At 40.0% G+C, this 14,114-nt stretch overlaps 1 protein-coding gene across 1 annotated transcript; it reads right to left on the reverse strand.

The window, feature by feature from the left end:
- Positions 1-13,305: 13,305 nt before the first annotated feature.
- On the reverse strand, positions 13,306-13,737 carry LOC121775071. Its single transcript, XM_042172037.1, has one exon. It carries the CDS (start codon positions 13,735-13,737, stop codon positions 13,306-13,308), a length of 432 nt encoding a protein of 143 aa, XP_042027971.1.
- Between the last annotated feature and the right edge of the window lie 377 nt (positions 13,738-14,114).

A 14,114-nucleotide genomic window follows, 5' to 3' on the forward strand; every position in this document is an offset into this window, starting at 1 on the left:
ACAACATCTTTTTATTGTTTCCAATTAGAAGAATTTCATCTACATATTAAAATAAGAACACTACATTCCCCTTTTCAACCTTCTTATACACGCAGCTTTCATTTGGGCACTTTTCGTATCCAAACGTGCGAACAGTTTGATCGAAACATTAGTTCCACGATTTAGATGCTTGCTTAAGGCCATAAATGGCTTTCTTAAGCTTCCAAACCATGTGTTATTTGCCCTCTATGGCATATCCTTCCGGTTGTTCCATGTAGATGGTCTCCTCAAGACCCCCGTTTAGAAACGCAGTCTTAACGTCCATATGCCATATGTCCCAATCCATATAAGCTGCTATAGACAAAAGTATCCGGATCGATTTGACCATGGCCACTGGGGAGAAAGTCTCGTTATAATCGACACCTTCCTTTTGGGTATACCCCTTGGCCACTAGTCTTGCCGTGAAGACTTTAACTCGTCCATTGGGTCCATGTTTACGTTTATATATCCACTTGCTGCCAATGGCAGTACAGCCTTCAGGTAGGACGGACAATTAATAGACGTCTTTATCTATCATAGATTGTAGTTCCGAATCCATTGCTTTCACCCATTTGCAATGATCGACATTTGCTAGCGCCTCCGCAAAGTTCTAGGAATCTAACACATTGCTATCCGAGGAGTGATCCATGGATTCCCCCAAACCAATGTATCTGTCGGGTTCATGCGAGACCCTCCCACTGCGGCGCGGTACTACAATACTTGGAGTAGAAGTTGAAGTTTCGGGAATAGTTTGTACACCTGGTACTTGTTCTTGGTTAATAGAACTTGTGACAGAAGTTAGCTCTTCTAGAGCCACTGCACTGCTGGGTCTATGATTCATTACAAAGTCTTCCTCTAAGAATTTGGCGTGAGTGCTCACAATAACTTTCTTATCTCGGAAACTAAAGAATTCATAACCTTTCGTCCCTTTGGGGTACCCTATAAACATACACACCTCCGTCCTAGATCCTAGCTTAGTTAGATCATTTTTCCAATACATGAGTCGGGCAACCCCAAATCTTGAGATGTGCTAGATTGGACTTGTGGCCAGTCCACAACTTATAAGGAATAGGTACGGATTTTGACGGTAAATTGTCTAATGTATGGCTTGCAGAAAGCAAGGCATGTCCCCAAAACGAAATAGGTAGTCGTGCATAACTCATCATCGATCGGACCATGTTCAACAAGGTTATGTTCCTTCTTTCAGCCACGCCGTTCTGCTGGGGCGTCCCCGGCGCAGTCAATTGGGATTGGATTCCTGACTCCGACAAGTAGTCCAAAAACTCGGCACTGAGGTATTCGCCTCCACGATCAGATCGCAGGCATTTGATATTCTTACCATGATACTTTTCCACTTGAGCCTTAAATTCCTTGAATTTGTTAAAGGACTCTGACTTGTGGGTCATCAAATAGATGTATCCAATTTTTGAGAAGTCATCAATGAATGTGATGAAGTATCGAAAACCACCTCTTGCTTCAATAGACATTGGTCCACATACATCGGAATGAACGAGCTCAAGTACTTTCTTGACCCTATTGCCCTTAGCCTGAAAAGGCCTCTTGGTCATCTTGCCTTCTAAGCATGACTCACACTTATGAAAATGTTCCTCCTCTAGACCTTTAAGTTTAACAAGAGAATGGATCCTCCTTTCATTGGCAAGACCAAGTCTAAGGTGTCATAAGTATGTTTCGTCCATTGAACATGAAGGTTCCTTTCGTTTCTTTGAAATTTTCGATGTTGTATTTGATGGGGTTGGCAGCGGAAGCGTGCAACATTTAATGATCACATAAATTTGATCTATTTAGCAGATTATTTAGATAAATTCTATTCACGTAATTATCACATGTATCATGCTCATAACTTGAATTAAAACATGCTTTAGCATATAAAATCCCTAAAACATGCTTACTACGGAATTAGCCAATTTACCTCGTTGATTCAATCAAGAATCGATGATGGCTTGCTCCGTCTCCACGTGAAGATCTTCAATACTCGACCTTGGATCTTCTGACTGGTGTCCCGGACTATACGCTGATATTTGTGTGGGCAAATCTCACCAACGTACTAGGACTTGAATAACGAAGACAGAACTCAGCTCACGAAGGAGGCAAAATTTTGAGTTCTCTCTTTCTTAGAGGGGGACGAAAATTTGATAGAGTAATAATGTGTATTTTCTGTCTTCTTTATTCTCCTATTTATATTAAGTCACATATTGGGCCCAGTCAGGGATCTAAGAAAGAATTTGGAACAGGCCTCACCCAATTAGCATTTTACCAATTAAATTGAACCCACAATTTAATATATGCTTATATTGGAATATTACAAGCAACCACTACAGAAGTAATATTGCACTGCCTTCCAAATCTGAAATTACAAGTATTCCGGGTTTCCTTTAATTGCATTTAATTTATTTCCCGCGCTTAAGATAGAAACATCCATTAATTAATTATTGTCTGCTATGGACTTAATTACTTAATATATTTTAATCTCCAAGAGTGAACTTAGCAAGAAACTCCTATTTATTATTCATGGAGTAATTAAACTCCAACTAGCTAGGTTCCGAATAATAAAACCTTGTTTCGAGCTCCTCTTGTGGATGTTATCAAACGAGACTCCCCTCGCGCACGATTCAACGTAATAGCAATCCTAGCACCGCTAGATAATGATCGCCACTACCCAATATTCCTGGATCGTTGGGTGACGAAAAGCCCGCACCTTTGGTAAGTCAAAGTAGTAGATACTCAATATCGTATGCTCAATGCTAACGTACATTGATTAAGAAATTAATTATCAAGACCTCGTCTTTCAGTAGATAGCATAAAGACTCGTCTTTCTATTAGATCCATTCAGTGCTATACCACACCAACGTCATCTTATTTCAATAAGGCTTAGAAATAATCGGACTGACATTGCAACCTTTCACGATATGTAGTCTAGGCCTATCTAGGTTGTGAAATTCTTATTTTTCTTTGTTTAGAACTGACCGTGTTACCTTAAATTGGACGACGCCCACAACCGGTCTACTAAAACAAAGACTTAGACTTTATTACGTTTGTTTATACATTTAAATATGCAATAAACAACCATTAAATGTAAAACATAACAACATTATGACAAAAAATAATCTGTTGCATTTATTGGAAAATAACAAATAGAGTTTTACAGTATCCAATAACTCGAAAGGTGATTTCTAGTATACAAAACCCTAACAGTATTGAGTTCTAATTTGCGATTATTAAATTGTGTAGATGTGATTGTGTACAGATCGTTTTCCATGATACCACGACAGATATAAGAACCATCTTTCTTAATAACGCAATTGTCATTAAAAGAAATCGAATATCCATCAAAAACTAATTTAGAAACTGAAATTAAATTTCTTCTAATAGAAGGTATCAACAAAACATTCTTCAAAATAAAAAATCTATCACTACTAAAACGCAAATAAACGTCTCCCACTGTAATGACCGCAACTTTTGTAGCGTCGCCCAGCTGGACTTCGATCTCATGATCACGCAGCCGTCTTGTCACTTGCATTAAGTCAGGATCAAAACAAATATGATCAGTAGCTCCAGTGTCAATAACCCAAGTGCAAGTAGATTTCGAAGCCAAACATGACTCGACTACTAAAGCGTGGTGCATACCTGTAGCCTTGCCCTTTTTAGGATAGTCTGGCTTCCAATGCCCCTTTTCTCCACACTTGAAGCACTTCCCCGTGGGCTTCTTGTTTGCCCTCCTCTTCTTCTTTCCCTTAGCTACTTTGCCCAATTCTGAGTTCGGTGCCTGCCTTTTTCCTTTGCTAGGCTTAAAGCCAGAGGAACGAGGCGCCGAAGTCATCATGGCCGCCTTAGCCTGGACCATAAGGTCCTCTGCCGACTGAAGTTCAGTCAACAGTTCTGCCAAGGTGTAGTTCCTTTTGTTCATCTCGAAGTTGAGCTTGAACTGTTGCAAGCTAGGGGGAAGACTCTGAAGGATAATTGTCATCTTGGACTCGGGATCGATCGTCCCTCCCAAGACCTCAATCTGGTTGAGGTGGCCCATCATCTCGAGGACATGGTCCCTCACAAACGAGCCCTCCTTCATTGTCTTCGTCATGATACTCGGAAAGGCTTGAGACTTAGCCGTTCGATTCTGAGTACCAAAGAGATTCTTGAGATTCTGCATGATCTCAGCGGCTGTTTCCATGGCTGAATGCTGATGCTTAAGCACTGATGACATAGATGCCAACATGTAGCACTTAGCCATCTCATTCGCCTTATGCCACCGTCTGTGTGCATCTCTGACTCCTGCCGCTGCGTTGGCCGGCGGCACTGGAGGTCGCGGGGTTGTGAGTACGAAGGTGTACTCTTCTGCTGTAAGAACGATGTCCAAGTTTTGTTTCCATTCTACGCCCTCAAGTTTGTTTTCTTTAAAAATTGTTGAAAGAGGATTAAACGACATATTGACGATTTGATTTGCATTGCAAAACAGAGTATTTACTATTTGCCATAAACTTATGAAAGAAGTTTGATTAGATTAACCATAAAACTTTTCAAAATCTTACAACTGTTCTTACAACTGCAAGATTAAAATTTTGTATCCTCCACAGGAGGTCAATACGCATTAAAATCGTACTATTTTACTGGTCACAATCATCGACGAATAGCCCAGAGACCACAAGTGTGGCATGTCCGCCTAATGTTGCCTAAGCAAGACCACCAAATTTAGCATTACAGAGTCTCATTCCTACAACACACTAACAATGCCCATGTGCTATCCCATAAATTATGTGTGAACTTCTGAATCTCGTAGTTTCTTAGGATTATTGTCCCTACAGTGCAGGTGTCAATAATATTGGAAACCACATTCTAGTTCATACTATTTATATTTGAGAAGTCCGCCTTATGAACTCGCTATTTCTTAGGATTATTGTCCCCACAGAGCAGGTGGCGATAATATTAGAAAAAAACTTCATAAATTGCAGACCAATTGATGGAGACCATATACAAACTTTGAGTTCGTAATTATAGCTTAGATATTTTGGGTTATGGTTTTTATTTAATTATCCTTAGCCTTGAAGCAGATTCAGGCTTGATTAAATTCTGTTGGTATTTAATATGCTGGATAATTAAATCTTTTATTCATAATTGGCGTCTTCCATTAGGAAAATAATGTTCTAGTATTTAATTCTTATGCATGTCTACTATAAGATATATCTAAAATAATTAAGTTATTTAATTTTTAATAAGACATGAAAAATTAAATTCAAATTATTTCCAAGTTCAAGATTAGGAAGAGAAGATTTATTATTTAATGTATCCATACATATCTATCCTAATTAGGATTTTAGATATATAAATATTATGAAACTATTAAATTATTCTCATCCATATCATCTAGTAATGAAATAAGATTAATTATTTCCATACATATAGATAATAATAAAATATTCCTAAAATCTAGGTAAATCTTCCAAAAAGATTTTATTTCTATTAAATAATAATATTCAATGATATCTTTTAATTAAAAAAATTAAATAATCATTAAAATAATCTTTCACCGTTATCTCACCGCACAAGGTTCGCACGAACGATGAACGACGAAAATCCGACGAGTTCGTCGCCGGATCATCACGGATTCGCCGTCTCGGCCAGCAGCGCGCACGTCGCGCGCCTGCTCTCAGCCAGGTGACGCGTCGGTTGCCTCATTGGGCGTCGCATCCTCTCGGCCAGGAGCGTACACGGTGGTGCCGCTCCACTCAGCCAGTCGCTGTCGCCTGTCTCGGCCGTCTTGGCACGTCGGGTGACGTGGTTGCTTGGCCAGGAGCTTGTGTGGAGGCGCGACTCCTCTCGGCCAGTGGCTCATCGCCCGTCTCAACCTACCGAGACCTGAAGCTCCCACTGCTTCGGCCAGCTGCGCGCACAAGGGTGCGTCGCTCTTAGCCTCCGCCTGGATCCTCGTCTCGGAAACCTTCCACCTAGGGTTCGGGGCGGTGTCTCGCGGGGTCTCAGCGGTTCTCGGATGAGCCACCACGCCGCAACAGCCACCATCGTGTCGAGCCTTTGGGCGAGAGCCACCTAGGGTTAGCGGTCTCGGTCGGCGGCACGCACGAGCCTACACTCGTCTGCGCGTCGCCCCGTGATCATACACCCTTGGCTCCCACTCAATCGACAACCCACTCTCGATCGAGCGTGGTGCGATCCGTCTCGGCGCAAGCGACGACGGATAGTACGTCTCGTACGATCGATAAATTCAAGTTCTTTGATTCGATTGTTCTTGAGTTCTACTATCATAAAATATTAAAAAAAGCAACAAGTATATGCTTCGAAATCAAATAACACATGTATAAATGAATTTCGCGAAATTTAAATCCAAATAATCAAAGCCAAAGACTGGCTCTGATACAAATTGAAGGGGTTGGCAGCGGAAGCGTGCAAGAATAAAACCGATCACATGAATTTGATCTATTTAGCAGATTATTTAGACAAATACTATTCGCGTAATTATCACACGTATCATGCTCATAACTTGAATCATAATCATGCTTTAGAACAAATAAATCCTAAAACATGTATACTACGGTGTTAGCCAGTCAGGGATCTAAGGAAGAGTTTGGACATGGCCTTACCCAATTAGCTTTTACTAATTAAATTGAACCCACAATTTAATATAAGCTTATATTGGAATATTACAAGCAGCCACTACAGAAGTAATATTGCACTGCCTTTCCAAATCCGAAATTACAAGTATTCCGGGTTTCCTTTAATTTGTTTAATTTTATTTCCCGCGCTTAAGATAGAAATATCCATTAATTAATCAATGTCTGCTATGGACTTAATTAATTAAAAAATTTTAATTTCCAAGAGTGGACTTAGCAAGAAACTCTTATTTATTATTCATGGAGTAATCAAACTCCAACTAGCTAGGCTGCGGATAATAAAACCTTGTTTCGAGCTCCGCTTGTGGATGTTATCAAACGAGAGTCTCCTCGCGCACGATTCAACATAATAGCAATCCTAGCACCGCCAGCTAATGATCACCACTACCCAATATACCTGGATCGTTGGGTGACGAAAAACCCGCACCTATGGTAAGTCAAAGTAGTAGATACTCGATATCGTATGCTCAATGCTAACGTACATTGATTAAGAAATTAATTATTAAGACCTCATCTTTCAGTAGATAGCATAAAGACTCGTCTCGCTGTTAGATCCATTCAGTGCTATACCACACCAACATCATCATATTTCAATAAATCTTAGAAATAATCGGACTGACATTGCAACCTTTCACGATAGGTAGTCTAGGCCTATCTAGGTTGTCAAATTCTTATTTTTATTTGTTCAGGACTGACCGCGTACCTTAAATTGAGCGCAGCCCACATCCGGTCTACTAAAACAAAGACTTAGACTTTGTTATGTTCACTTATGCATTTAAATATGCAATAAACATCCATTAAATATAAAACATAACAACATTACGACAAAAATAATATGTTGCATTCATTGGAAAATAATAATTAGAGTTTTACAGTATTCAATCACTCAAAAGGTGATTTCTAGTATACAAACCCTAACACCAGGTTGATCAAGTTAAAAAAAATTGTGTGTAGAGAAAAGTTCGAGAAAAAGCGAGCATGAAAAAGTTGTAACCTGACCCAGGAAATCGAAAGTTAGGAAATAAGCCAAAAGGCTAAAGGTCAAATTTTGACCAAGTATCCAGTAGGAAAATAAATATCCCACTCTGATCCAGCGAGTTTAGTCAAATCTTTAGTCTTTTGACTCATGTTATTTTCTTTTTACAGTTTAAAATATTAATTTTTTAACTTAGAACCCCTATGACCCTACCTCAATACGCTACTACCCTTTATCCCCATTACACCTGAAACAAAGAGCTTAAGGAACTATCTTGTGCAGTCTGATTCGAGGTATTAAAATTGTGGCAATACCGAGAGAGCAGTCCTAACATCTATGGTGATAAATGAGTGACTGAGTGAATCCACAGTGGTTTAAATTGAGCAATCTTGACAAACTGACACCTTGATCAAGAAAACGCGAAAGAGAAGAAACATAAGCTACTGACAAATGGATTGACATCGACCTCGGGTATGATTGTTGGAAATTTATTCGGTCTAATGCATACATGTAAATATGTGTATGTCTTCTTTTCGTTTTCTTTTTTTTACTTTCTTGAAATGATCAAACCGTACCTGAATTTTGCCTTATCTTTTTCTTTCTTTTTTCTTTATACTTGGGGACAAGTATGTTTTAAGTGTGAGCAGTTTGATAAGGCCCATTTCATGCATCGGTTTAAGGGTAAAATGTACGCTACTTGATCGGTTTATCGCGCAAAACAAGTGTTAAATGTGCAGGAATGCCACTTGACCAAGACAACAAGGCCAAACTGATCAAGTTAGTACAAAAGGCGAAAAAGGTTGGATATCGGGGGAGTTGATCAAAGGGGGAGATCAAGCAGTTAGGAGGGGACCGCTGGCTTCTAGAAGAAGAACACGTGAGGAAATGAGTTGGATGTGGCACACCGTTTTGTTATCAAGGACGACGTTCTAGAAGGGGACACGTGCCTACATATGAGACGCAAGGACTAGCTGAGTCATAAATCTGTTACAGAAAAAGCGTCGTCATTCTAGAAGGAAAGCACGTAGCAATCAATGAGTCGCTCACTCTCAGCGTGAGCGAATATTCCCTGCCAAGATCGTTATCCAGTTGGAGGTCATGCTGCGCCTATAAATGGAGGATGTGCCACCACAAGGAGGGGGGATCCTTTACTTTCCATCTTAGTTTATCTTAGTTCAGTTCTCTAGCTTAGTTCAGTTTTCTAGATAGCTTAGCTTAGCTTAGATAAAGTGTTGCTTAGATAGAGAGGGCAATTGAAGAAGCGGTGCAAAATACTTGTTATCTGTCGGCGTATTCTTAAGTTTCCCGCCGAGGATCTTCTCGGTTTACTTGCTTTCTTATTTTCCGAAGTGCTAGCTTAATTTAAATTTCACGCTGTACTGTTCTAGTTTAATCAAAGTTGTTTTCGTTTTCATCCTCGCATTTACTGCTTTAGTTTCAGTTTCGTTACGATGCACTAGACCCAGTAGTTAAAGTTACCTTGATCAAGTTAGCAAGTATAATCCTGCCTAGAGTAAAATCAGTAGTTAAAAACTCCCAAGTTAAAGCGTGGCAGCAGCCAACACCTGTTCACTATTCACACACTTGATACACCAACTTCTCTGTGGGATCGACCCTGAACTTGCCGCTTTACTGTTAAATTAGTGCAAAATTGGGAGTTTACAAATTACATTGGTAGAAAACGAGTGAGAGCGAGTTTGCATCGATCAAGTGGCAATGACATTTGCTAACTGATCCAATCGGTTCGGTTATCTTCAATATAACTTGGTCTGAATTCGCGCCCCTCTCGAGGCCTTCCAGTTAGCATGGAAATCTCTGCAGATCTGATTATACTCTGCTTTGTATCGATTGTATGAGGAAGATGGGTTTGTTAGTAAAGTTTTGCTTTATCGTACGTTTTACAGGGTTCTGACAATTGGTTCGTGGAAGGACTTGGAAAGAGGTCGAAAACACGAATAGAATGCGGATCAAGTTATATGGAATGATAACCGAACCGATTGGATCAGTTAGTAAATGTCGTTGCCACTTAATGAATGCAATCTAGCTCTCGCCCTTTCCGCCATGCCAAAGTAATTTATAACTCTCAATTTTGCACAACTTTAACAGTAAAGCGGCAAGTTCGGGGTCGATACCACAGAGAAGTTGGTGTGTCGAGTGTGTGAGTAGTGAACAGGGGAGTTGGCTGCTGCCACGCTTTAACTTGGGAGTTTTTAACTACTGGTTTTAATCTAGACAGAATTAAACTAGCTAGCTTGATCAATGGAAATTTAACTACTGGATCAAGTGAATTGCAGGTAATAACATAAAAGTAAATGCGCGGATTAAAAGTGAAAATAACTTTGATTAAACTAAAAGCTAAGTACAACGTGAAATTTAAACTACGCTAACACTTTGGAATCTAATAAAGCGATAAAAACTAGTAAAAATCTCAGCGGGAAACTTAAGATAACGCTAACAGAAATGAGTATTCTGCAGCGCTCCCTTTCGGTCGCCCTTTAAACTAAGCTATCTAACTAAGCTAGAGAAGTGAACTAAACTAAGCTAGAGAGCTGAACTACGCTAAATAACTAAGCTAAGCTAAAGTAGATGGAAAGTAAAGTCTCGGATGCCTTCTTGTGGTGGCACACCCTCTATTTATAAGCTCGATTCGGCCGCCAACTGGATAACGATCTTGACAGGGAATATTCGCTCATTCTGAGAGTGAGCGACTCATTGATTGCTACGTGCTGTTCTTCTAAAATGACGATGCTTTTTGACAACAGATTCGTGACTCAGCTCCGTCCTTGCGTCTCATATTCCAGCACGTGTCTCCTTCTAGAACGCCGTCCTTGATAACAGAATGGTGCGCTATATCCAGCTCATTTCCTCATGTGTTCTTCTTCTAGAAGCCAGCGGTCCCCACCTAACTGCTTGATCGCTCCCCCTTGATCAACTCCCCCGATTCTTGGCCTTTTATCGCCTTTTGTACTTGCTTGATCAGTTCGGCCTTGCTGCCTTGGTTAAGTGGTATTTCTGCACATTTAACACTTGTTTTGCGCGATAAACCGATCAAGTAGCATGTATTTCACCCTTAAACCGATGCATGAAATGAGTCTTATCAAGCAGCTCACACTTAAAACATACTTGTCCTCAAGTATAAAGAAAATAAAAGAAAAAGATAAGGCAGATTTCAGGCATGGTTTACTTATTTCACTAGTAAAGGAAAACGAAAAGAAAAACAAAACTTTAAGATAAAAACACGTATTTACATGTATGCATTAGACCGAATAATTTTCCAACAATCATATCCAATGTCGAGGTCAATCCATTTGTCAGTAGCTTATGTTCCTTCTCTTTCGCCTTTGCTTGATCAAGGTGTCAGCTTGTCAAGATTGTTCAATTTAAAAACCACTGTTGGATTCACTCAGTCTCTCCTTTCTCACCAGAGATGTTAGGACTGTTCACTCGGTGTTGCCACAAATTTAATACTTTGAATCGGACTACACAAGATAGTTCCTTAAGGTCTTTGTTTTGGGTTGTAACGGGGCTCAAGGGTAGTAACGTGTTAGGTTAGGGTCCTAGGGGTTCTAAGTTTAAATATAAATTTTTTAAAGAAAAATCACATGAGTCGAAAGGCCAAAGATTTGACTAAACTCACTGGATTAGAATTGGGATATTTATTTCTTGGTGCTCTCTCTTGGTCAGATTTCGACCTTTAGCCTCATAACCTTCGGCTTATTATTATTTTTACTTTTGATTTCCTGGGTCAGGTTACAACTATTTCATGCCCTCTTTTTTTTATTCTTTTCATATGATCAACCTGATTGTCTAACTTGATCAACCCGGCTACCCTTTATTCCGACCATTCTTATTGCTATCCCCCTTTTGTTTCCCTTGACAAACTTCATTTCTTTGATCATCTTTCCTCATGTGATATGAAACTTTGAATTTGGTTTTAAGGCTTTAAAGAAAGGGAAAGAGTGTATGGGCTCGAATTGGCTACTAGGGGGTGCCTTGACTAATGAGGCGGGTTTGTGGAACGAAAGAAGAGCACGGCTCAAATGGTTAAGTCCTAATGCCTTTAGTCATTACTACTTGTGCAATTTTCATCTCAATATTAAAAGTAAGCCTCTCGTAATTTTTTTTTCTTTTGTAAAAATAGTAGAAAGTGTTCTAATTTTGGCTTATAACTCACATATAGAGAGGCTTCACAGTTGGTTTAGAAATTGAGCGTTTCCATCATACTTGCGTCATTCAAATTGATCAAGTTTTTGCAATCAAGTTTTACATGTGAGCATACTGAATCCTTTTTCTAACTCTCCAAAAAAGTAATCAAGTCTTCCATTTATCCAATTTCATGCATATTGTCTATCTATTACTACCTGAAATTTGTTATTTTTGAGAAAAATTTTGGCATGTATGATTTTATTGTAACTAACCCGTCCCCCCTCCCCACTGCATATGAACTCGTCCTCGAGGGACTTGATGCAGTGGAAAGAAGGGTTAGGCACAGGCGATGGCATAACAACAATCAAGGGAACTTCTCACACTTAGACCAGACACTGGGCTAAGTGTGATGTAGTGCCAGCAATCAAAACATGCTAATAACCATACAAAAAATAAAACAGATATAGGCAAAACAGAGAACAACTTCCATAAACTTCTCACACTTAGTCCAGACACAGGACTAAGTGTGAGAAGGGAGTCAAAAACACAATTTACACAAAGAAACAGGGTTAAGGGAGATACTACTGCCTTCTAGATTGTTGAATCAGGGGAATGTTGCGCGTCTTCCTTATCGCCTCCATTACACAGGCCTTCCTTATTGCTTCTAAGGCTTCGTGTTTATCGGAGCTCCTCCTCCTTAGTATATTTTTTATTCTTTTTTTCCTTCGGGGGGGGGGGGGGGAGAAGCATGCTGGCAGCGTTAGCAAGCCTCATACCTTGGTTGGTATGGTGGGCTAGGGTTTTCTATATGGGCTTGTGAGGAGGTTTCTTGGTTATCACTATCAGCACGGGTACTGGAAGAGGAGGATGAAGTCGAGAGTTGTTTAAGAAACATTGTCACTGGTAATGTGGGTAGGTCTTGGTAGAGAAAATGATGTTCTTGAAAAAGGGATTTTAAAATTAGGGAGAATTCTTGATGAGAACAAAAGGACTGATATGTAGGCGGCTTGGGTAAAAGTGATATACGAATCTGAAATCTGCTTTTTATAATGAAATTGCGGCTATTGGGATCTTCTACTGTTGAGATCCTTTCGGCTGTTCAGATCTTTGCGACTCTTCACGTACGGGCACGCCTTTTCAGAGTGCCAGCTGGTAAATCTTTTCTGATATGTTTCGTCCTTTTAATGCAGCAGTTGGCGCTTCCTGGCACCACTTAAGTGACTGCGCACTCCCTTTCATCACCTACCCTGATCAACTCAATCATTGTACCACCAATTAAATTCGAATTGTACAGATCAAGTGGACAATAATTTTTTATGAAAAACTCTAATAGTTTCGCTTGATCAGATTCCTTCCTTACTTTCGACTTTTAATTATAAATTAAGAAAATAAATTAACATGATAAAAACTATTTACACTAGCTACTTAAGAAGTTGATCAGGCTCTCTCAGGATGACACTTGATTAAGTCTTTGTTGCCTGATCAAGCAGACTTCCCATAAGTGCTCAGTCAACCCTTTTTACCTGTCTACTGGAGAGAGTTAGGCATTAGTAGTGGAATATCGTCCACTACAAATGCCTCCATTCCTTCTCTGTATGGTTTAACCCTGTGTCCATTCACTATGAAAGAAGGTGAATCAGGATCGCCTCCTTGGAGTTCGATTGCTCCATTCGCTCGGATGGCGATAATGGTATAAGGACCTATCCACCTAGATCTGAGCTTTCCTGGCATCAATTTCAGTCTGGATTGAAACAACAAAACTTTCTGGCCTATCTTTAGTTCCTTCTTGCGAAGGTTCTTATCATGCCATATTTTTGTCTTTTCTTTGTACCACATGGCAGAGTCATAGACGTCCAGGCGAAGCTCTTCCAGCTCCTGTAACTGCATTCTCCTTTCTGCAGCTCCAACCTCAGTATTCATATTCATATCCATTCGGTATGGGGACATTTCAATAGGCATTTTGAACGTTGTTCTGTAGGCCCAGAGTGCGTCCTCCAGTCGACGGCTCTAGTCTTTCCTCGTGGGATTGACCGTCTTCTCTATAATCGCCTTGATTTCTCTATTAGAGATTTCAGCCTGGCCATTGGATTGTGGGTGATAAGGTGTAGATAGGCGGTGGTGGACTCCATATTTTCGCATCAGAGCTTCGATAGTTCTGTTGACGAAATGAGTCCCTTGGTTAGAGATAATAGCCCATGGCACTCCATATCGGGTAAATATGTTAGATTTCAAAAACTTCGCCACTTCTCTGGACTCACACGTCCTAGTTGCCTTCGCCTCGATCCATTTGGACACATAGTCCACTGCCACCAGTATGTAGAGATTACCTTTAGATG

This window comes from Salvia splendens, chromosome 2 (assembly GCF_004379255.2).
Source record: "Salvia splendens isolate huo1 chromosome 2, SspV2, whole genome shotgun sequence".
Taxonomy (NCBI): Eukaryota; Viridiplantae; Streptophyta; class Magnoliopsida; order Lamiales; family Lamiaceae; genus Salvia; species Salvia splendens.